This window comes from Ambystoma mexicanum, chromosome 11, assembly GCF_040938575.1.
Source record: "Ambystoma mexicanum isolate Mex_15411 chromosome 11, UKY_AmexF1_1, whole genome shotgun sequence".
Taxonomy (NCBI): Eukaryota; Metazoa; Chordata; class Amphibia; order Caudata; family Ambystomatidae; genus Ambystoma; species Ambystoma mexicanum.
Genome location: NC_090934.1, coordinates 918441143 through 918464044, shown reverse-complemented (window position 1 = coordinate 918464044; position 22902 = coordinate 918441143). Strand labels below are relative to the sequence as shown.

The 22902-nt window shown below is 47.5% G+C and overlaps 1 protein-coding gene across 2 annotated transcripts in view; it reads left to right on the top strand.

The window, feature by feature from the left end:
• Nucleotides 1–22902, top strand: part of AP2A2 (adaptor related protein complex 2 subunit alpha 2) — a 1261084-nt gene that overhangs the window by 860264 nt on the left and 377918 nt on the right. For both annotated transcript variants that reach the window (XM_069624009.1, XM_069624008.1), the window contains exons 12-13: nt 6707–6804; nt 20711–20942. In XM_069624009.1, the coding sequence (XP_069480110.1) occupies nt 6707–6804; nt 20711–20942 (330 nt within the window). The remainder of the gene's footprint in view (nt 1–6706; nt 6805–20710; nt 20943–22902) is intronic.

Genomic DNA, 22902 nt, shown 5'->3' with positions numbered 1-22902 from the left:
TCGCGATTACTCAGTGGTTGGGAACCAACAGCACTGTGACGAAGAAGGAACAAATAATGAAGAGTGCTCAACTTAAAGAGAAAACAGACTGTAATCTTCATCTGGGGAGGACCCCCCAACCTGTCATAAAAAGGGAAGTTGGACTACTGGCCGTGAGAAGTGAAACCCGGGTGTTTCAAATCAGCTGTGTCAGAAGAGCTGAGGAAAATCGTGAGATTCTCAGTTGGGAGGAGGCCACAATGTGCTGTGGGCATGAAGCATTGAGGAAGCTGAAGGCACAAGAGCGAGGGAAGAAAACCCCAGGAGAGGGAACCATTCCAGGATGGTGGCATGCCCAGGAGAGGTGGACCATTCAGTCTGGCAGCAATGCTAAGACAGCTGGAGCACTGGTGATGTGGGGAAGAAACAGGAGGAGTAGGAGTGAGAACAGATGCTATCCTGACTACATGGGAAGTCCTTATCCTGCGAGCAGGCCCTGTGTCGCCATCCTGTAGAAACCAAGGTAACGGAGACAGCGCGATACTCTGGAGGGTAAACGGGTATAAAGCATTCCATCAGCCTACTTGTCCCAGTGAGTGGGCTGAAACTAAGAAGAGGGAGGGAGAGAGAGAGAGACACACACACTCTGGGACTTGACATACTGGTAGCAGTGAGATGTACAAAAGTAATAAGAGTGAAAGACACTTGTGAACACAGCCTACTCCTCCCAGTGAGGGACCGAAGATTAAGAAGATAGTAAAAAATATTCAGGGATTCAACCTAGTGAGTGTTCAGAAATTAAGAAGCATGAGATCCAGTACAAAACTTTTTACTTGTCTCCCTAATATAAGAACGGGACAGGAGAATAAGAATAACTATTGGATCTGCTATAAATATCTCCAGGAGAAAGAGAGTCAGAGGAGGATCATGATATCCACCTTCTTTTGCATAAGGAGTCAAAGCACTACAGAAACGCTGTGAATAACAGCCACATAAAGAGGGATTCAGTATCCCTAATAATATGAGGAGAGACACTTAAGACATTGAACAGGAGTTTCCAAAGCCCATAACACAGAAGAGAAGAAGTCTACAATGGGAATGAATAGGGGAACCAAAGACTGGGAAAATTCCCTTAGAGGAACTAAATAAATTAATCCGAGAGCTAGCCAAAAGGTATCTCAAAATTGTCTACTAAAGCTGAGGAATACATCCAGGAGAAGGGGGCCATTCTCCTGGTCTTTGTTAAGTTTATCTTATTCGTAGGGACAGAATAGCTTAGCTTTTGATGGAGGACAACTGTTTACTTTGAATTTCACAAAGCCGGCGAGCACCTTAGTAAGTTTGGTTCCTTGGGAAATCCGTAGATTAGGAATAGTAAGGCATTTTCCACTTGTTATTTTAATAAGCGTTTCAAGAATGCCAAAAACTGGTCTGTCTCCTTCTTCTGACCTACCACAAGTTACAGAGACTGATCAAGGAAGTAACAAAAAGATATTTGAGAAACCTATACTGATTAACAGACTGATACTAAAAGTATCCAAAAGAGAAGGGAGCCATTCTACAAGCCTAAATTGGTTTACATAGTGGTAGGGCCAATTATGGTAGTTTTTGACAGCAAACTTCTTTATTTGGACTTCTATGACTGAATGACGAGCACATTACTTAGCAAGTTAGGTAGGGAATTCCCATAGCGATGGGGAAAGTTAGACCTGAAAAATTCGTACTTTAATAAATCATCTTGACAATGTCACCTGAGTGTCTTGCTTCTGCCTCACCGCAGTGGTCTGACCTCTGGCTAATGGAGCAATCTACTTATATTGTAAAAGATGTTAAGCATGCTACAATTGTGGACTGTAGAATATGTTAAATGCGGACCGTTTGTTGATCAGCCATGGTAAATTTCCATTGCTTCAGACTCTCACAGGCGGTTTGGGGATGCATTTTCAAAAGCTCACAGCACAAGTTAAATAGACCGAACAGTTGGCCACTTGGCACATACATTTGGTGAAATTCCTAGCAACCAAGATGGCCTTGTGCTCATTCAAAGCACTACTTCAAAACATGTGGGCTCATCAACACAGACAATACCACAGTCCTGTTTCACGCACCCATAACCAGTCACAACACATTTTCTCAACCTAGCTAAGATATCCTGAACCACCTAAAGATCAGATTGCCCTGAAGGCCATGTTTTACTCTATTGTTTGTACCCAAGTTTGTACTATTTATCTCACTCAACTTACCCCTCAGCCCCTTCGCTTTTCCTTATTTCCTCTCCTCCCACAGACTACGATCTGGTTTAATACCCTGGGTGGTGTCTCAATTTGCATATCTGTGGACAAAGACTTTGCGCTTTAAGACCACAACCATGGTGACTTATGCAGTATCAAAGCTACTTAACTTTAGGCAGTACACATTCAGAACCACTGTTTCTTCTTGACCGCATATTTGGTATATTATCAACAGAATCCGATTCATTTAAGATCAGCATGTGGCACTATAAACAAGCATTAGGTGGTTTTAAGAACGCAAACACGTTTTTCACCCAAGTACATTTCCAAATTCGATGTCAAGCAATCAATAGAACTACCAGCCTTCATCCCAATTCACACAAGAGGAAAGGAAGTTGCACTGCACACACTTACGTTTGAAGAGCAGGCATTTACTACCTCAGTTGAACCAACGACTTGCGAAAAACAAGTCAACTGTTTACTTTGCAACAGGTGATCCCAAAGATGGCTTGGTAGCTGTATACAACTATACCACACCTCTTCAGTTCATTGCTAGAGCAAACTCCACGCATTGCACTTGCGTAACTTTAGTTCTGTGCCTTATTTCTGCTTAGAATCGCATGCACCCACCCAGCCTTACCACATTGGAGCAGATGATCAGTACAAAGCACAGCTTAGCTGTATGCAGTAACTTCCCATCATGTCAGATGAACCATCAATCTAAGGGTGTCTGTGTGAAGGGTCATGGGTCCCTGTACACATGTGTGATAGGAACACCCCTGTGGACAAATATTTTTTAAATCCGAAAAAAGTTGTAATACTCTGTGCCGACCACTTGATGGCGGCTTATGCAAAGCATGCAATTCTTGGTATATACAAGCTATGGAAATACGACCACTGGGTACGTTGTTTTGTTTATAAATGTAACATTAGTTAGGCTTGCCCCATTTGGACCAGAGGTTACATAAGGTTGTTTTACAGACTCCTACCCAGCTCAAACCAGATCCTATGCGTACAGCCTCCTCTCTGCGGAGCTCCGTAGAGCCTTCAAGGAGGAATTAGCATATATGGTGATTCATGCAGACAATCTTGTGGAAGACAACCAGCAAAGCCTGTGATTTCGTTTGTAGGGCTGAAAAACTAGGAGATAGCCATTTTTGGCTGCTACATGGGACAAAGGGACTATCTTGCAGTAAAAAATGGTGTTGAATTTGACTCTGTCCCGACCTCACTCTGGGGACCTCAAGTTGGGTGACCAAGTGGACTGGATGCCTTTCCAAACCAGCTTGGGTTTATGGGGCATGGGGGAGAATCCCAGGGCCACTCCCACTTAATCCCTGTTTTAGGACCGGAGACATTCAGTGCCACCACAGACAATCCTGTCCCATTAAGGAAATTAAGGTATGGCGTTCTTGCAGAACTGGCAGCGCCTGCATGCTCAGTTCCCCTCTCGTGCTTGTAGGAATCTTGTATACACCTACAGAGGCAAAGAGAGGAGCCTGACTTAGGATGGGGGAAACTAGACTGTTGGCCAATGATCCATCGCACAAGACCTCCTTTCTCATGCTGTTAAACAGACACTAAAGTAGTCCACTCTGGGGAGAGAGTCCGGGTGTAATAACTAATGGGTGAATTGCCCAGGAGGAGGGACTAGCCAGCTCCAAGTCTTCATCAGAATTGGAAGACGTCCTCGGGTGAGTTGTTTCTTTGGCTTCTGGCTACTGGGTCTTCATCCAAGGTACATTTATTATGCTTCTCTGCTTCTGTCTGTTTCGTCTCTGGTACATTGTGCAAGGCCCCGAGTACTGGATACTGTTTCTTACCCCTGTAAAATAAACCTTGTACTTGAGTGGTTCTCTTGCCTCTTCAGAGAGACTGGCGCTGTCAGTTCATGTCCCTGGGTGCTAGGGTCCTGTGAGTTTCTGCACAATCCTCTTTAGGGGACCCCTAGATCCTGAGTAGTGGGGTTTTGCTGGCACCCCTTATGCCCAGTTTGCCATTAACTTATGTTGGCTAAATCCTGCTCTGCTTCCTTCCTTCTCTGGTTGATTGAATATCGAATCTGGGACTTGAGCTATTCAAAGGGGTCTCCTCTGGTGTAACATGGGGTTGATTGATTCTCTGTCTCCACCTGTGAGGTAAAACAAGTACTTCTGGCTTCAACCCAGGGGGATGGCAGAGTTTTGGCTCTCCAGGTGTCTCTGTGGCCTGTAGGGCACCAATAGCTTGCGCCGGGAATCAGGCAGCCTTTGGCAGTGCTGCAGGCAGCACCATTGCACCAAGGTTTTCAAAACCACCCATGCGGAGAGCAGTTACCGACTGCAGCTCACAGTTTTTCTATATGTTGTAAAGTAATAGTACTTATTTGCACATCCAATGAGTTTTGCGTAGCTCTGCAATAGTGTATATTTTGCAATATATCTGTGTAATGTATTCTTTTGGGGTGTGTTGCAAATTAGCTTTCACTCGCCACTAGTCTTGCTCCCTTGAGTGAAGCCTTAATGCTCTGCCACAGCTACGAGTTTAGTTTAACGCTTGGTTGGAACTCTATTCTACCATTAGGATAGATTGTCTCCCGAACAGTACCCAGAGTGTCCAAGAAGATGGAAGAGAGAAGGGACTAGGAACATGGTGATGTACCCAAATGGGTGATGTCTGTGTGAGAAGGCAGTGTTGGGGAACAGTGACTGTATTGCCAAAGGGGTGAAGAGGAGGAGTGGAACAGGCAAGATCTAGAAAATATTGAGAATAGTGGCCAATGGGGTGAAGAACGTGGAAGAAAACGTAGAGACTTTGAAATTGAAAGCTGGGGAGGAATGTTTCCCTCAGGCGTTGTTAGGCAAGGTTTTCTTTTTGCTGCTTTCCTACCATAGAGTTCTACGGGACACCTTTTCTTTCTTGCTTGATTTTTACTCCTCACCTGACTTGTTTTGAGATATGTAAAGCCTCCTGATGTACTTCCCTTGCTTTGTGCTCATCTTTATAGGGAGATTGATCAGTCCGTAAGACTATGCCTCGTTATGGATTTCTTGTATTTTTACAACTGCACCCATCAACCTAAAAAAGTGAAGTGTGGATATGAGACTTTGTATCCTTATCTTTTTCTTTTGTCATTTTGGGTTACAAACACAATGTGTCCTGGATGGGCTGTGGCAGTGGATATTTTCCTACTGTTTTTAACCTTTTACTTGTGTGCTTTTGCAATTATCGCAAATGGCTACTAAGAGTGGCTAGCACTCGAAGATGGCTGTTCCTTGAGATGTGTGCCTGTGCTTTGCAACATTGTTCTTCGGCCTTCTTCCTTCCCGCTCAGGGCTGCAATTGCCTTCCATGGAATACCTTTTCTGTGGGAAAGCTGCTGCTTTCACAGGCTAAGGGGGAGGTCTGTCTGTTTGTGTGTCTTGTGTGACTGTCTGGAGCCTGAACGTCTCTTGCGAGGCAGATTGTATGGCCAGTGGCTAACCCACCCCTCCCCCTCTATGCCCTTTAATAGCGTGTGCAGACAGGAATGGCATCCATAATGTGCAGTCTCTCTGCAAAGTATTTTTCGCGTATTTAACCGGATTGCTCCATTTATTTTAAACGTACAACTGTTTTTGGATTTTCAACATTCCTCTTAAATGTATGTCTTTAATATCGTCAACGTTTTTGCTTATTTTAAGGGTCTTGAGACCTAGTTTGCAAATTAACTTTTCATACTTTTCCCAATTGGGTGCCCTTTCTTGCTTTGTATCTATATAAATGTTTTGACACATTTAAATGAAGTAATACCAAATGTGACGGAGAGATCACCGATTTTCTAGCACTCTTTTGTCATCGTTGTAGATCTGTTCTTGCTAACATTTGCCAACGTGGCATTTTCTGTCATTCTACCAGAAAGCGTATGTGTTTCTTTCAGTGATTTGTAGAGCACCACAGACAGAACATTCTGCATTAGAATAATACACCTGCTCTACCAGAGAAGTGTGTGTGGGTATTTATCACTTGAATTGTTCAGCTGCCTTTTGCAATCATTTTTTGCCTGGGTTTTAGTTCCCATGTGGCGTTGCTTGTTTACCCGATCAGTTCAGAGTGGGCTACTTAGTTAATTTGCATGAAGGCTTTTTTTGCCTTCTCTTTTATTTACACTGCCGCTCTCACTTGATACAAGAAAATGCGTCACCAAATGATATTTCTCCTAAAATTGTGCAGCTTGTTATGAGTGGTTATTTGAGCTATGCCAACACTACATTTTCCCAATTGTAGATGGTCCCAGGATTTCCGCATGGCATTCAGGACACCTAAACAGTTTGTAATCTTTGCAGAGTTGAGGCATTGGGGTCAATACTGAAAAGTGGTTGCTATGCTGTCGTTTTGAAATTCTGCCATTTTCAGAGAGCAGCTAACTTCAATGTTTTTTAAGCTAAACTATGATAGGTGAGGAGAGGGGTGTTCAGCAGTTTAGGGCTACTTTTTGACGTGTGAAGTTGTTAATGTTCCGCATCTGCTTTCAACAGGCCCTGCAAGCCCCAGCATGCCATGAAAATCTAGTCAAAGTAGGCGGCTACATCCTAGGAGAATTTGGAAACCTGATTGCTGGCGATCCAAGATCCAGGTAAATGCATTTACTATGGACATGGTCAGTGGTTCAGGAATGGTGATTGAGCTGTTTTTATATTTTATTTTTAAGTAGAAGTTGCTGTAATTCTGGTCTTTAATAGTTACAAAGGTCATGCTTGGATGCTATACACCAGGGGTGCTCGCAAATATTTTCTATGGGGCCAAGATGTTCAATTTGATCTTTGTCTGGGAGCTGCATTGATCACTGGCCATTGCCTAAATCTTAGAGCCCGCAATACCTCTATTTCAATGACTATGGGGGGTGGGGAGGAGGTCCACGTTCCGAAAAGATGGATTTTTAAAATCACATTGAGCAAGTAATATCATTGAAACATGAAGTACCTAAGAGGAGAGGTTTGGTGGTTTTACCCATTTTAAAACACTGGGCAAATAAGTAATGCATTAAAGGGTGCGAATATCAATTAGCAGGGTGTTTTGGGAGGTATTACACAAGGGATTTGGAATAGATTTGTATTTGGAATAGAAAACAGTATAAAACAATATAAGCCAGTAAAACTGACCAAAAATACAATGGAATTTACACACAAAAAAAAGAATTGGGTTGGACAACTCCACAAAGACATTTTTTAGAAATGGATTGTAATACCATGCCTTATAAGGTAGATTGGATCAGTGGCATACATTTGGGATATTAACTTGCATTGGATGGTATTACTGGTTCCTTTATGTTGCATGCTATGTTTTTATGTATTTCCATGTACACTTTGTAAGGGCTCTGCCCGAAATAAAGTATTTTGATTGATCAGTATTACTGTTGCATTTGGGGTTTCTACTTGCCATATGACTAACACATCTGCATGAGGCTTTACAGTATATCGCACATAACTACAACATGCACATGAGGCATTAACAAGATTTGGATGGTGTTACTTTAGGCTGCACTTAGCATGTGGTGGCAGCAACTCAACATGAGAACTGCACTATACATTTGGTTACTATACCATGCGTAAGAGATTAAGTGATATTTGTAATGGATTCATTCCACCCGTACATTCCTCATCTTACTCAATCTCCAGTGTGAGCCGTCCGAATCTTTTTCAGTCACCAGAAGGAGCAGGGCTGCTCTGCATCATCTCTGCGCCCAGATGCGATGTCAGTGACTGTATATATGGAGTCACTGAACCCCATGACCTCAGGTCTTTTGTCTGCACACTCCATACTCTACGGGAATGGCACTTACCTTTGCTAAATTACCTGCATCATGCCTACGTTTCTGAAGAACTCTGACTTCCAGCCCTGCTAGGACTGTAGGAGGTGAATGTTCATGTTTGACTTCAGCAGGGTATATCTCTGCTGCCTCACGGAGGAACATATCATTTAAAATTGTGTTTCCTGACAGTCTTCGAACTGTTAGTCCCTCCAAGAGCGTGCCAAGAAGCTCTTCATGTAATACCACAAGGTTGATTCCATGTCTCTGAGCGCGGAGTTGAAGAAGATCACAGTGTAGGAGCCCATGGAGGAACTTTCTCTCATCTAAAATAAGAAGCGGCATAAGAGGTCCTGTACCCCCACTCCCAGCGACTTCTCTATACACCACTCTTCATCTTCCTCTGAGAAGCAGAGTCATCACTCCCGCTCCAGGGATTCCTCAGAGGACTCTGCTCCTACGTTGCATGTACCATTCCACACGCAATCCTTTACTCCAGAGGTGTGGCAGAATTTCAGGCTGCAAATGCTCAACATCTTTGCCAAGGCTTTGGAGCCGGCTATGTCCACAGGACCCACCAAGCTAGTGTTTGCCGGCAGAGGTTCCTCTTTGGATCGCATGCCTACTGGTTTAATTCTGGCTCCAGCAATAGACAATGCTCCAGTGCTCTGCAGCTTTTCCCTCTGGTGCTGAATTCTCCACACCAGCACTTTGTACACCCTGCTTTCATGGGGAATATTCCTGTCTAAGATATCCAAGATCTTGGATGATGGAGGAGATTCCATCCCTTTTGGGCTGGAACCCCATTAATGTTGAGGACTTCTCGGAGGAGTTATGCGGTTAAGGGGAGGATCTTGTGGATCTGGCCACATATCTGCAGTAGGCCTACGTCTTGCACCAGTCCCTGTCAAGCCTAATGGTTCTTTTCAGAATAACACAGCGAAAGAGGTGGCGACAACGGGGTGGTCTGGCCCCCACAAGGCTTCCATGGGTCATCCTGTTACCATTCAATCCGGCAGAGACGGCCCGGCCCCTCTGTGGACCGCTTAGGAGAAGCAAGCTTTTATCCCTGCTGTGGACTGGGATGTTGCCAAAAAGCAATGCCTGGGCCCTCTTGGATCAGGGCTTCCGGCGACCGATGTGTGGAAAGGAAACTTAAGTGGTGCTGGTCACTATTGCGGGTTTGAAGTCCATGACTTTTTCCCTCCTGATCCTCTCAAACCGGGAGAGAAAGACTTTGTATGCCATGTTCTGCAAGTTCTTTGCACCTGGAAGTCTGCTTCAAGTGCTTACTGTTAAGATGGATTTCTAAAATCTGGCCTGGTGGACAGATGTTTGGAGGCCACCCTAGTTATAGTGAACAGGGAAGCTCCTTGAGTTTAGCCAAAACTGAGGTAAGCGTGGAGCGTGGCCAAGGCTAAATCTCAATAGAGGTGAGTGGAGTCAGGGGTCCACAATGAGTACACACAATGAAATACACAACAATTCTACTTAGACAGGTAAGTACAAAAATACTCTACTGTAGGCCCTGTTGGGGAGAATTCTCATAAATGTGCCAATTCCCTTCACCTTAGAGACCCCCAGCAGCTTTGCTGGATTTTGGTGATTTTTTTACCTAGAGACAGTGTGAACCTTTTTTCCCCACTCTCTCAGGTATTTTGATGTGCGTTTTAGTCTTGTGCTCTTTGATTATGGAGTTTTAGACAACTCCATAGGCATCATCTTTTCATTGGTGTCACACAGCCCCCTCAGTGCAGTGACACAGGGGAAGCCTTTTAGGCTGTCCAAAGATTTAATTACCTTCTCTGGGATAAACGACTGTTTCCCAGAGAAAGTAAAGTGAAATTGACTTTACTAGTCTTTCCAAATTCCTAGACCCAGCACACACTATCTTACAATAGTGTTGCAGGGGTTACCTAGTATCCCCTATGTCTAGAAACTCATATAGCAGTCAAATGTTACCCTTGTGTCTCGAAATGGCTGGTGGCAGTGGTTTTACAATGAACTACCATGATTTTTCCCGACCGCGAACCCCGCTAGCGTTAAATGGCGGGAGCCATGTTTTTCAAGATGGCGTCTGAGCCTCCTTTGTTTAAACTGGTCCTGGTATTCTTTTGTCACCATTTCTTTTTGGAAAGGTCCTTCTAGAGTTTGTCTCTGCGTGCCAAACCAGGTTTGGTCCCTTTGTTCCTATGTCTTTGGCGGGCTTCAAGACTGAAGACCGCCTCTTGCGCCCGAGTGTCTGGGGTGGGCAGGAAGTGAGGGAGGTGCCCGAAACTCCCTGTGCTTAGTCTCCAAGGAGACCCAAATGCACTCTGGCGTGATTGGCTGGCTGACTGTCCGGAAAGGACAGCCACCCTGTTGGGTGAGTGGCAGCTAGGCTGGAATGAATGGGAGAAAACTGTTTAAAAGGCGGGTCTCTTGTCTTGGAAGGCAGAGTCGACCACTGGAACGAAAGAACCGAAGATGAGCTGGAAGAGGACGGCTGCTGCAACTCCTGGACCGTTGGTTTGCCCGGTGAAGCCCTGCTGCAGGTCCGAATCGCCAAGTTCATCTCGACAGAGAAGCCCTTCAAGGACGACTTCTCCCCTTGAGTTGGTGGGACCAATCAACTCGTAAGCCACCTGGATACCATTTTCGAAGCTGGGTGTATTTTCTTCAGAGTGCTGCAGGAAACGAAATAGCCAGGGAGAAGGACACCAGGTTGTGTGCTTGACTACAGCTACCGGAATCGAAGATTTGCCTTTGCCAGCTTTTTTGACCAGTCCCAGTGCACTGCTGGAGTCCCCCGACATCCTCCCTCTTGTCCCCACGACTGAGGCTCAGGAACAGCGAGATCTGCAGGAACTGCCAGGAACAGACGTCTTCAGCTGCATCTTTTTCTTCATTGTAAGGTACTGTGAAAACCCGACCGAGAGAACTTACCTCTCACTGCGAAAGTGCGTGAAACTTTGGCAACTTGCAGGCCTAGTCAGCTTGTGACCCGACATATGAATATTTCTTTTGCGAACTACTCCTGAGAACTTTGGCAAATACTTTTCCGTTTAACGTCCAGAACTGCTTTATCCTATGCAAGACTTTAGCCCATTGACTTTGGCCTAATCTATTGCATTGAATCAACTCCTCTGGTGAACTCAAACTATTTGCACTGTTTCAGAGTAACTGTAATTTCGAGGGGATTGGGTCCTCCGACGTATTCCATATCTATGACAGGTAATGTCCACAGCTGTGCTGCTTCGGCATCTGCGTCCTGCGTCGATGACGTCAATGCGCCGTCCCCGAGGATCTCCTCTGACGGCTGACGTCACCCAGTGTGATAAGTAGGATGCACGACGCCCATAGCCTCAGTTCCGTTTTTTCCGCGAACGTGTTCGCTTCGTGAATCTCAGTACGCCTCGACTCGTTGGAGTTGCTGTTTTCTATTCTCGGTTCGTTGAACGGTTGGTTGTGAAGACCTGTTCGTGGCGATGTCTTTCTCATCTTCGACCCCGCGTCCGGGCTTCAACAACTGCGTGGACTGTGGGTCCAAGATGTCGGTCACGGACTCGCACAACGCCTGCCTCTGGTGCCTCGGTGAGGCCCACGATACGGATGACTGTGTCGACTGCCAGTCGGTCACTGCAAAGGCCTTGCGGGAACGCAAGAAGAAGCTGTCGTAGGCTGGGTGTCTAAGCCCCGGAAGTCGAGGTCTGCGGGGCTTTCGACCGATGACTCGAGTGGTGACTCTCCGTGTCGTCGTCGGAAGTCAGGTGGGTCTCCTTCCAGGAGTCGGTCTCGCCACTCCTCTGCCTCTTCTAGGCATTCCAGGAAGCGCCGGCATAGGTCGCCTTCCCCGTCCTCTTCCGAGGACTCCGCCCGTCGGCGGGTCGCTTATCCCTCCATGCAAGCGACACCGGAGGAATGGGCTTCCTTCGGGAAGCAGATGCTAGCGATTTTGGAATCGCAGGGCACCGGTCCGTCCGCGCCTCCGAGTGGGGTCGGTCGGCACCGGTCGAGAGACACCGCCCGTACGCCTTCGGCACGGCTCGCGGGAGAGGTCCCGCTCAGACAAGGGTAGCCGTTCTCGCCATGCCCGTTCCAGGTCCCGGACCTCGACGCGCTCGAGACCGCGTGATCCTGTGCCATCTTCGAAGACGACGTCGACGCCTGTGGCGCCGAGGTCGTCGACGATTTCTCTCGCGGCTCCGCCTCCGAGGGGGTCGTCGACACCGTCGGCGCCCAGGTTGTCGAGAGACACGCTCGGAGCTCCGGCTTCGAGGACTGTCTCGACGCCGATTCACTCAACACCTTTTCTGTCGACGCCAGCGCTGACTCGTTCGGCGCCCTCGACGCCGGCGCCTTTCGAGGCGGTGGTGTCGGAGGGGCCCCGTGGCACGGGGTTTGCCCCTAGAAAGGCTATGGCTAAGGTCCGGCACTGCTTTGGTCCGCAGAGGTCTTCCTCTCCCCGCCTGGAGTACATCTCAGAGGGTGATGAAGGCTCTGATGGTGGCCTGGTTCCGGTTACGGTTCCAGATGACCTTATCTCGGGCCATAGCCAGTTTGATGACCTGAGGCAGTCGCTGCATGATGCCAGTGGACTGGACACCTCTCCGGAGGTGTTTTGTCGGCCGGAGCCTGGCACTCATGCCGTTTCTTCATATCGGCACCTTATGTCTCGGGTTACCGAGTACTTGGGTTGGTCAGCTCCCCCAGGGGAGTTCGTTCAGGATGATCTCACAGACATCCTTGATCTCGGTCCACCCACTGACCCGGTTTTGCCTTTTCATATGGCTCTGCAGAGAAGGGTGGCGGCGGCTTGGACTGCTCCGGACAGTCTCCCGGCAGTGGGCAAGTCTTTGTCGTGAAAATACCATCCAGCCAGTAGCGACCCCTGCTACTTGTCTAAGCACCCCACCCCGGAGAGTTTGGTGGTGCAGGCGGCTACGGCCCCGGCAAAGCAGGCGTCGTATCCTACCATCCCTCCGGATAGGGACGACAAATGTTTTGACGGCTGGGCGAAGAAAGTGTTTTCTTCGGGGGTATGGCGCTTCAGGCGGCCAACTCCATATGTGCCTTGTCTCGTTTCACACACACTCTGTGTAACTGTGTTGCTTTAGCGGCTGATCATATTCCCGACGAACGGGATGGTTTCCTTGCTATGGGTCAGGATGGCAAGGACGCTATGTGTGAGGCCGTTCAGTCGGGTTTGGACGTGGCGGATTTTGTCAGCTGGTCCATGGCGGCGAGCACCATAATGCGCAGGTTTGCGTGGTTGCGGAAGTCTGGGTTCGCTCCTGATGTGCAGTCCCGGCTCCTCAACATGCCTTTTGACGGTGAACACCTTTTTGGCAGCAAGGCTGACGAGAGTCTTGAGAGGTTGCAGACCTCCAAAGCTGCAGCAAAGTCGTTGGGCGCTGCAGTTCGCCAACCTCCGCCTTTTCGTCCTAGGGGACAGCAATGGAGGGGAGGTTCCTTTCGCTATTACTCGTCCTTCAGTAAAGCGAGGGGAGCTAGCAGTCAAATCCATCGTAAGAGTGCCAGAGGTGGAAACAAAGGTACTCGAGGTGCCAAGGCCGCTCGGGCAGTTGCCTCTTTGCCCTCAGGCAACGCTGCAGCCGCTACCACTCAGTCATGAGGCCAGGTCCCATGGTTCGCCGGTTGGGGGAAGACTGGCGCAGCATCTTGTAGAGTGGCAAGCCATTACTTCGGATGTGTGGGTTCTGGAGATCATAACCCACGGCTACTGTCTTCCTTTTCGGCAGAGGCCTCACGACAATCCACCAGGGAACCTCTCTTTGAAGAGTCCGGATCCGCTCCTTGCGCAGGAAATTCAAGCCCTGCTGGAGAAAGGCGCCATAGAACTGGTGCCTGTAGCGGAGAGGAACAAGGGATGGTATTCCCCTTAATTTTTTATTTCAAAGAAAGACGGGGGATTGAGACCCATCATGGACTTGCGGCGCGGTTTGAACAAACTCCTCAGGAAGGACAAGTTCAAGATGGTGAATCTTTCTCAAGTCCTCCAGGCCCTTCAACTTCAGGACTGGTTGGTGTCTCTCGACCTCAAGGATGCTTACTTCCATGTGCCGATCCATCCCAAGCACAAGAAGTACCTGAGGTTCGCGGTTGGCGACTCGCACTTTCAGTTTCGGGTCCTGCCGTTCGGATTGACCTCCGCCCCGAGGGTTTTCACCAAGCTCATGGTGGTGGTGGCAGAGCATCTCAGGAAAGGGGGGGATTCACGTCTACCCCTACCTGGACAATTGGTTGATCAGAGGGAGCTCTCCCGAGCAAGTCCTGGATCATCTGTCCATCACCTGCCACTCCCTTCACAGGCTGGGCTTCTCCCTCAATTTAAAGAAGTCCCATTTGACACCAACGCAGCGGCTCCAGTACATTGAAGCAGTGCTCGACACGTCCCTGGGGCAGTGTTTTCCTCCTCAGGTGAGGGCTCTTCACATTCAGCAGATGGTGAACAAGTTTCAGTTTGCCCAGAATCTCCCAGCGTCCCAGTTCTTGAGACTGCTCGGCCTCATGGCATCCTGCATTCTTCTGGTGCCAGAGGCTCGTCTGCGGATGAGATCTTTGCAGTGGGCACTCAAGCTCCAGTGGTCTCAGTCCTCCGGCAGGCTGTCGGACCCTGTTCAGGTGCCGCCCTCGGTAGCCCGGGATCTTCTGTGGTGGGCCGTCGAGGGCAATCTGATGAAGGGGGCCCCAATTTGGCTGCCCTGGCCTGAGGTGACGATCGTGACGGACGCATCCCTCACGGGATGGGGAGCTCATGCGAACGAGTTTACAGTCAGCGGTCGTTGGTCTCTGTCGAAGTCCAGACTCCATATCAATCTGTTGGAGCTGAGGGCCGTCAGGCAAGCCCTGAAGGCCTTTCTGCTGACTGTGCGCGGGAGGACGGGAAGAGTGTCCTGATTCTGACGGACAACACAGTGGCCATGCACTACCTCAACAAAAAGGGGGGTGCAGGGTCACTTCCGCTGTGCAGGGAGGCGATGCAGCTCGAGTTCTGGGCCATCCAGCAGGAAGTTTCGATCTCGGCGGTTCATCTGGCCGGAGACGACAACGAGACGCCGGACGCTCTGAGCAGGCAGAGCACGATCTCTCACGAGTGGGAGCTGGCTCAGGAGATTCTCCTGGAGATCTTTGCCCTTTGGGGGACCACTCAAATGGATCTCTTCGCCTCCAGTGTCAACCGGAAGTGTGAAAGGTTTTGCTCGCGGGAATTTCTTTCAAAAGGAGCCTTAGGAGACGCGTTCGTGGTGGAGTGGTCATTCCCACTGCTGTACGCGTTTCCTCCGGTCTCCGTCATCCCGCAAGTGCTGCGGAGGTTACGGAGGTTCGGTTCCCGGATGATCCTCATTGCTCCGCCGTGGGCCCGGAGGACGTGGTACACAGACCTTCTAGACTTGTCCATCTGCCCTCCACGTCGTCTTCCCTACCGAGACGATCTGCTCTCACGGGAGGGGGGTCAGGTTCTCCATCCAGAGGTCAGATCCCTCAATCTTCACGCTTGGCTTCTGAAAGGTTGAGGTATAAGGATTGGGACCTCCCTGAAGACGTGATGGAGGTGTTGCTGTCGGCCAGGCGGCCGCAAACAAAGTCTCTGTACCGTTGCTGTTGGAGGAAGTTCTGCGACTGGTGCAGAGTTCAGAATGTGGATCCTTTTGAATGCGACATTCCCTTGGTTTTGTCTTTTTTGCTTTCTTTGGCCCACAGGGGCTTGCAATTGGGGACCATTAAAGGTTACCTGGCGGCGCTGTCCATATTTAAGCGCTCGTCTGAAGAGTGTTCCTATTTTAAGATTCCTTTAATTTCGCAGTTTTTGAAAGGGCTCACTAATGTGTTCCCTCCGTCACCTTTTTTGGTGCCAGGTTGGGATTTGAACCTTGTTCTTAAGTTTCTTATGGGTGCTCCGTTTGAGCCTTTACATTCTTGTCCTTTGAGGCTGTTGACTCTGAAAACTGTGTTTTTGGTTGCGGTTACTTCCGCTCGCAGAGTGAGTGAGTTACAGGCACCTTCAGTTAAGCCACCCTTCACTGTGTTTCACAAGGACAGGGTTGTCCTTAGAGTTCGTCCTTCTTTTCTTCCGAAGGTGGTTTCGGATTTTCATTTGAGCCAGAAGGTTGTTCTTCCGGCGTTCTATCCTCCTCCACATCCTGGTAAGGAAGAGGAGAGAGGCTCCATAGGCTTGATCCTCGGAGAGCGTTGATCTTTTATATTTCGCGCGTGTCCCGGGTCAGAGTGGACGATCAACTTTTCATTGGTTACGCTGGAAACTGTTTGGGACAAGCTGTGACGAAACCGACTTTGTCTCGTTGGATTATTTTAGCTATCTCCGAGTGTTACCGCTTGGCGGGTAAGGACCCTCCGGCTGGCTTGCGGGCCCATTCTACCAGAGGAGTGGCTGCGTCTACTGCCCTGCAGAGGGGAGTTCCTATTTGTCACATCTGTGATGCAGCCACCTGGGCTTCAGTACATACTTTTGTACGTCACTATTCCCTTGATTCCATCAGAGGGCAAGATCTGGCCTTTGGCAAGGCAGTTCTCTATTCCGCAATTTGTTTGGGCATGCTAAATTTGTATTCTAAATTCTGTCCCACCTCCTTGCTTGGTACTGCTTTGGGAGTCTGTCATAGATATGGAATACGTTGGAGGACCCAATCCCCTCGAAGAACAAGTTACTTTCTTACCTGGTAACGTTCTTTGGATGGGATGGTCCGACGACGTATTCCATATCGCTCCCTCTCTGCCTTCCCCGCTGCAGAATTTCTTTTGCGATGGCAGCTTGCGTTCCGCAAGGCCTTGTGTGTCTGACTGGCAGAAAACTGGTGGCACACGTTCTGGGAATAACTATACCTGAGGCTATGGGTGTCATGCGTCCTACTCATCACATCGGGTGACGTCGGCCGTCGGAGGAGGTCCTCTGGGACGGCGCATCAACGTCATCGACGCAGGACGCAGACGCCAAAGATTTTCCGAAGCAGCACAGCTGTGGACATTACCTGTCATAGATATGGAATACGTCGTCGGACCATCCCATCGAAAGAACGTTACCAGGTAAGAAAGTAACTTGTTCATTTGTTTTATTAACTTATGCCTTTTTGCTCCCACTTCAAATGCTCTAAATGACATTTTGCTCCTCCTTCAAAGTAGTTTAAATGCCTCAGAACCTAATAGTGTGAAGTACTGAAGTACATTTTTGTGTGATATAGATTGCCTCCTTCTAGTGAATGTTTTATAAAGGACTGTGGAATAAATTAATTAGAAAACTTGAGTATAAGAGTCTATTGGAATACTTGTAATTATAGACCTCTGTGTAACACCCTTACAGCTCACATTGCCTCTTGAGATAAGCCTGACTGCTCAGCAGTGCTACCACAAAACTGTGTAGTACAGACTTATACCAAAGGTTGGTTTTGCTTGCACCTGTAGTGTTAGTTGTGTGTAGTGGTCCCAAAGGGTTCTGGACACAAACTTTGCCCGACAGGGCCCAAAAACACACTATAAAAATGAATCAAGCAGGTTATAATATAACACAAGTCTAAATATAAAACGTGTTTACACTCATAGTTGGTTAATACGATGCATACAATTCACCATTACACCTGAAAGGAAAGGCAAGTAGTTAAGCAGTTGTATAACTAGTCCGCAAGCCCTAACGTTCAGTCTAACCCGAAATTGAATGGGTCTTTGTGCCTAAAAGTTTACAAAGTACCTTCAGAAGATTAGACAAAGTTAGGAAATGTTTCTGTGGGTGTGAAGATTTTTCCAGAAGTCTTTCAAAGGGATTTACAGTTAAGTAAAATAATTTTCCTAGCTTCTAGAGTGGCTTTTTCAGTTCTTCCCAAACTTTATAATGTGGGAGATTGGGGCACCGGTAAGTATTGCGACTACTCACAGCCCTTACTGTGATTTTCCCAAAGAACTTGGCATGTCGTATGGGGGTCGCAGGAGGTAGGTTTTCCCGCCGTTAGATCCAGTAGAACATGCCCAGGAGCTGTAGGTGCAAGGAAGTTTCTGGTCTGGTCCAGGAACTGAGGGCAACCCTTTCCAGCGAAGAAATGCAGCAGGCACCAAGCAGGACTCTTCAGATCACTATACCAGAAGGGGGCAGGCCGGTTCCAGTGACAGTCACCGCAAATGGGGGACAACAGACAACTCGCAAGTCAGGAACAAATGAAGCATTTGAGAACAGGACTCGTCAATACTAGGATGCAGAATCCCGGCAGGAAGGCAACTTGTAGGACAAGCTGCAGACCCCCGATGTTCCGGGCCTAAAACAACGACAATTCAGGCACGGTAGCCCAAAACGGAGCTGGTCAGTCCACTGGGTGGTCTAAGGACACTTCCGAAGGCTCCAGGACTGTGAGAAGGTGTCGAGACTGATTGGTCCCACCTGTCCATAGGGTAAAACACCAGGTAGGTCCTTCTGAGATCAGGTAGTCCAGCAGGGCTTCACCGGTACAGCAGCTAGAATGGTCACCAGGCCTCTTAAGGATTCACCCTTGGGTCTTCTGTCATCTGCACAGCTACACATGATACTTGGCTCCTCTTCTGATCTGCTGGAATGGCTGCAGGACTCTTCTAATTGTAAATTCAGGTGAATGATCAAACTCTGCCCTCCAATAGCTAGGATCTGCATTTCTCATGCACACCAGCAGTGGTCCAGTTAGGTACCACTGTGGGGCTGACTCATGCATGCACACTGGCACTAACTAGTTTTGTGGATTGGGGCCAGACAGTACCAGCCTACTTTCTGTGCCCATACACGCATGGCGTCTTTTAGCCTGTGAAAACAGCTGCTTTCCCGGACAATTGCTTCACCAGAAAAGGGAATTCCTTACCTGAGAAGGCAGGAAGAAAGCCAAAGGACAAAAATGTCCAAAGAAAAAGCAAAAAATCTCATGGCATGGCCATCCAGGGCCACTAGCCGCTGTTAGTTGCCAAATTTGGTAAACGCAAATGTGCTAACTGAATATTATAGTAGAAATTGTAAAAATGGGACAGCCACCAGCTTGTTTTTAGGCACATTTAAAAGTAACCAAAAATCCCATTTGCTGTAAATCTAGGGTGATGCGAAAGTATCCCATTTCACTGCATTGGAAGATGCTGTGTGCAGTATGACAGTTACCCAAACATGTAACGTGTCCAAAGACAAAAGAGAAACCTGGTTTGCGAGCACTGACATTCTGAAGGACTAATCAGTTTCTCCATAGCGAATGAGGAAAAGGCCAGTGAAGGTAAGCTGAAGTCCAGCATCAGAGAATGTTGGCAGTGTGGCGGGACCATCCATTGGACTGGCCATCCTCTTCGAATGCCTATGATGCACTGGTCACAGTTTGGAGCTCAGATTTGGAACTCTGCAGGTCATCGACTTGTGGTGTAAGATCTTCTCTTCTGCTGCACCTCCTAGATGAAAAGGGGCCTTCATGTAGATTCATTTTTTCTGCCACCACAAGTATCACCTGCTCACCCCCTGACTGATGGTCTCATCATGTCATGTCATGGGGGAAGCAGTGGTTGCTGTCCCGAAGTGTTTGGCCTGTCTAGCTTCAAGTATGTTAGAGCTGTCCCAGAACCAAAGATTGGAGCTGCTTCATAGCTGGACCCAATCCTGACACTATCTTCAGCCACTGAATTTGCAGCCCCTGGAACTTCATCAATGGGACAAATGGCAGAATGAGAAAATCAGAGCAAGGTGCACAAGTGTACTTTTCTGTTTTCGTGTCCTCTATCACCATAGGGATTGTATGGACACAAAGTCCATTTCTTGGCACTCTTGGTTGGCTACGGTCAGAGGAGTTCTAGCCAAGTATCTCCCCTGATGGTAGCCCATAGTGTGGTGTTATTGTGTGTGTGTGTACCCCTAAAGTTTTTACTTGCCATCTAAATCCAAAGGTGCTTTTAAAATACATTCTTTTTTCAACTTAATAAGTTTGACAAAGCTTCTGCAGGGGATATTTTGAGACTTTTTAACCCCCACCCCTTTAGGTAATTACCTGGAACTTTGAATCAGAGGAATTAGGTCTACTCACCTGAGAGAGAAAGACTGCCGAAGTTGGTTGCCTGCCTTATACTTATAAGCCAGGGTACATGGCTTGTTTTAATTTTTTTTTTTCACTTTATCTACTACAGTTGCAATGCTTGTCTTGACTAAACTGATATTGCTGTGTTTTAGTGTAATGTGTATGCAATATCACGTTCAGATTACCAACTGTGTATAGAAGTGTTTTATGTTATATATGCTTTTCTTAGGTTTTACCTGCTCTATGTTTTAATGCCTAATAAATCAGTATATGTTGTACTTCTGTGTAGACTCCATGATTTTTCTTGTGGTTAAAAATACCTACAACCCCCCCTGCCCCACATCGTTCGGGAATCCTGCCTTACTGCTCTGCTACATCACTCTGATGAAGCTTGGATAGACCAAGTGTCAATAACAGTCTTCCCTGACTAGGTTGGCCACTTTGAACCATCCAACATAGGTGGTTCTGAAAATCCACCTCAAAAGTAAGCAAGCTTGGATGTCAGTGCCTTAAATGAAACTCAAATGAATACCGAATTTTGCACAAAAGCGACTAAAGTGTTGAATTTAAAGGAATGACTGGTTTGAGCAGACTTTTGATGCAGTTTAGGTCAGTTGTAGTACTGTTCAGTTCACTGCTATGAAAGTTGGTTGATGCTTTGGATCAGAGACTAAGATGCCTTTTTTCTTTTCCCCCCCCTCCTATTTTTTTCTTTTAAGTCCCCTGATTCAGTTCAACTTGCTGCACTCCAAGTTCCATCTCTGCAGTGTCCCCACTCGTGCACTGTTGCTGTCTACCTACATCAAGTTTGTTAACCTCTTTCCGGAAATCAAGACCACTATCCAGGATGTGCTGAGGAGCGACAGCCAACTCAAGAATGCTGATGTCGAGCTACAGCAGCGAGCAGTGGAGTACCTGCGGCTCAGCACCATTGCCAGCACAGATATCTTGGTAGGAGATGAAAGGAGGTGATAAGAGAACTGTGGGGTGTATCCAGTGCAATCAGTGAATGCAAGTAATGAGAGGGCAATGAACAACCCTTACAAAATGGCAACGGTTGGGGTTACGTGACCAAATATGGCACGTCTTATTAAGCTATGTATATGCATCATAATGTTTGTTGCATGTTGTTGGGTCTGCAAGGATTTATGGAAGTGCTTATTAACGCTAGACTTTTTTTATGATGCCATTACGTAAAGTACTGTAATATCTCCACAGTAGCTAGTGGGTGTGCAGAACTCTGTTCTTCATTGTAGGATTCTGTTTATTTTTTCCTGCACAAATCCCCTTACTGTGAAGTACGCTTTGTGTCTCAATAACTGTTATTTTTCAACTTTGCGGTTACTCACATGATGTGCCGAGGACTGGCTGGTGCTTTTCTAGAATTTTCGTTTTAATAGTTTTGTGAATTTTTGCATTTTGATGCTTAATGCCATTTAGAGTACAATATACTCTAAAATGGCTGTGCCCTTAGATTTCCGCCTGTCCTGGGAGTTCTGCGCTCATGGCTGCTGAAGAATGGGGGGGTCTGCGCTTATGGCATCCAGCGCCTGGTCCCTGGCAGACCTGCGTGTGCACTAGAACAGGGGCATAGGGGGCTGATATCTCACCAGGAACCAAATTAGCCTTGAGGCTGACAATCCAGAAAAGCGACTTTGTGTATGGGAAAGGGGGCAGTGGTGGGGATCGGGGTAATGGATTAGAGATGAACGGATTCTGGGTGGAACTATGGTGTGGCTGTCTCTGCTCATACATATGAGCTTGGGCGATGACATATTGAGGGGGTTGGGAGGTGGATGACAATGATATTGGGAGGGGTATATTTCTGATCTTGCAGAATCGAAATTTGGGATTGGTGATAATTGATAAATTGTTGATGCTGATTTTCTATGGCATATGATAGTGGTGATGGGTCCCGCCATACGCATCCAGTGAAGAGAATACAGAAGTAAGAACAGATAGTACAATCTGGTATCTCAACCTCCAAAGCTCTCAATTTGTATTTGAAGTGTAAGAATGCAAAATCCATCAAGGAGTCTGTTTAAAGCATCATTTAACTTCCATAAACCAGCTGTCTGGCAGGATTGCCAATTTAGTTTTCTGTTGTCCCACAAAATAGCTGCATTATTCCATAAGCAAAATTCTTTGCAGAGAAAACTTTTCTTGCCCTTTTCTACATCCATGTTTTTTCATTCACTGTTGGTATACCGTATAGTTGGAGGAACCGGTGCTGTGTGTAGACTTTTATCCATTATGAGAAGTCAGGCTTTGGCTTTCATGGGTTTGGGGCATTGTGTGTGTGAGCTAGAGAAGGGGGCTGGGATGGTCTAATCCCAATCCATGTCTTTGGTGCTAGAAAGTATGTTGCTGGACAGATGTGGTGAGCAGTGGCTATCCATGATTGGATAGCCACTGGCTGTTTGAATGGAGCATATCCATACCACTGGTGGGCTTGTTCCCAGCCTGAATCTTGTATAAAAGGAGGACTCCTGCAACTGTTGAGGAGATCATCATTGGAACCAATAATTCTTTTGAGAAGAGCAGCTCGCTGACGACCCGAAGACTACACCTGCAGCTGAGAAGCATGAGCTCCAGTGTTGTCCCTGTGAAGCCCTGATCCTCTGTCTTGAACTCAAAAGGGCCGTAGTTGATGCTTCCAACCCTGGACCAGTGTGGACAACCAGTCACGACCACTGCTTGAAGATCTGTGCCTGCTGAGTCTTAGGAAGTGTCCCTGGACCAACCAGTGGACTGACCAGCTCTCTTGGGCTACCTCACTGGAGCGTCATCGTTCTGAGTAGAGCCCTGGAACTTGGCAGATATTCAGCTTGCGCCACTCGTTGCCTGGTCCTGCATTTGTAGCTGGGTCTCAACAAGGGAAGCTGTGCTGGGGCTGCTCCTGCGTTCATTA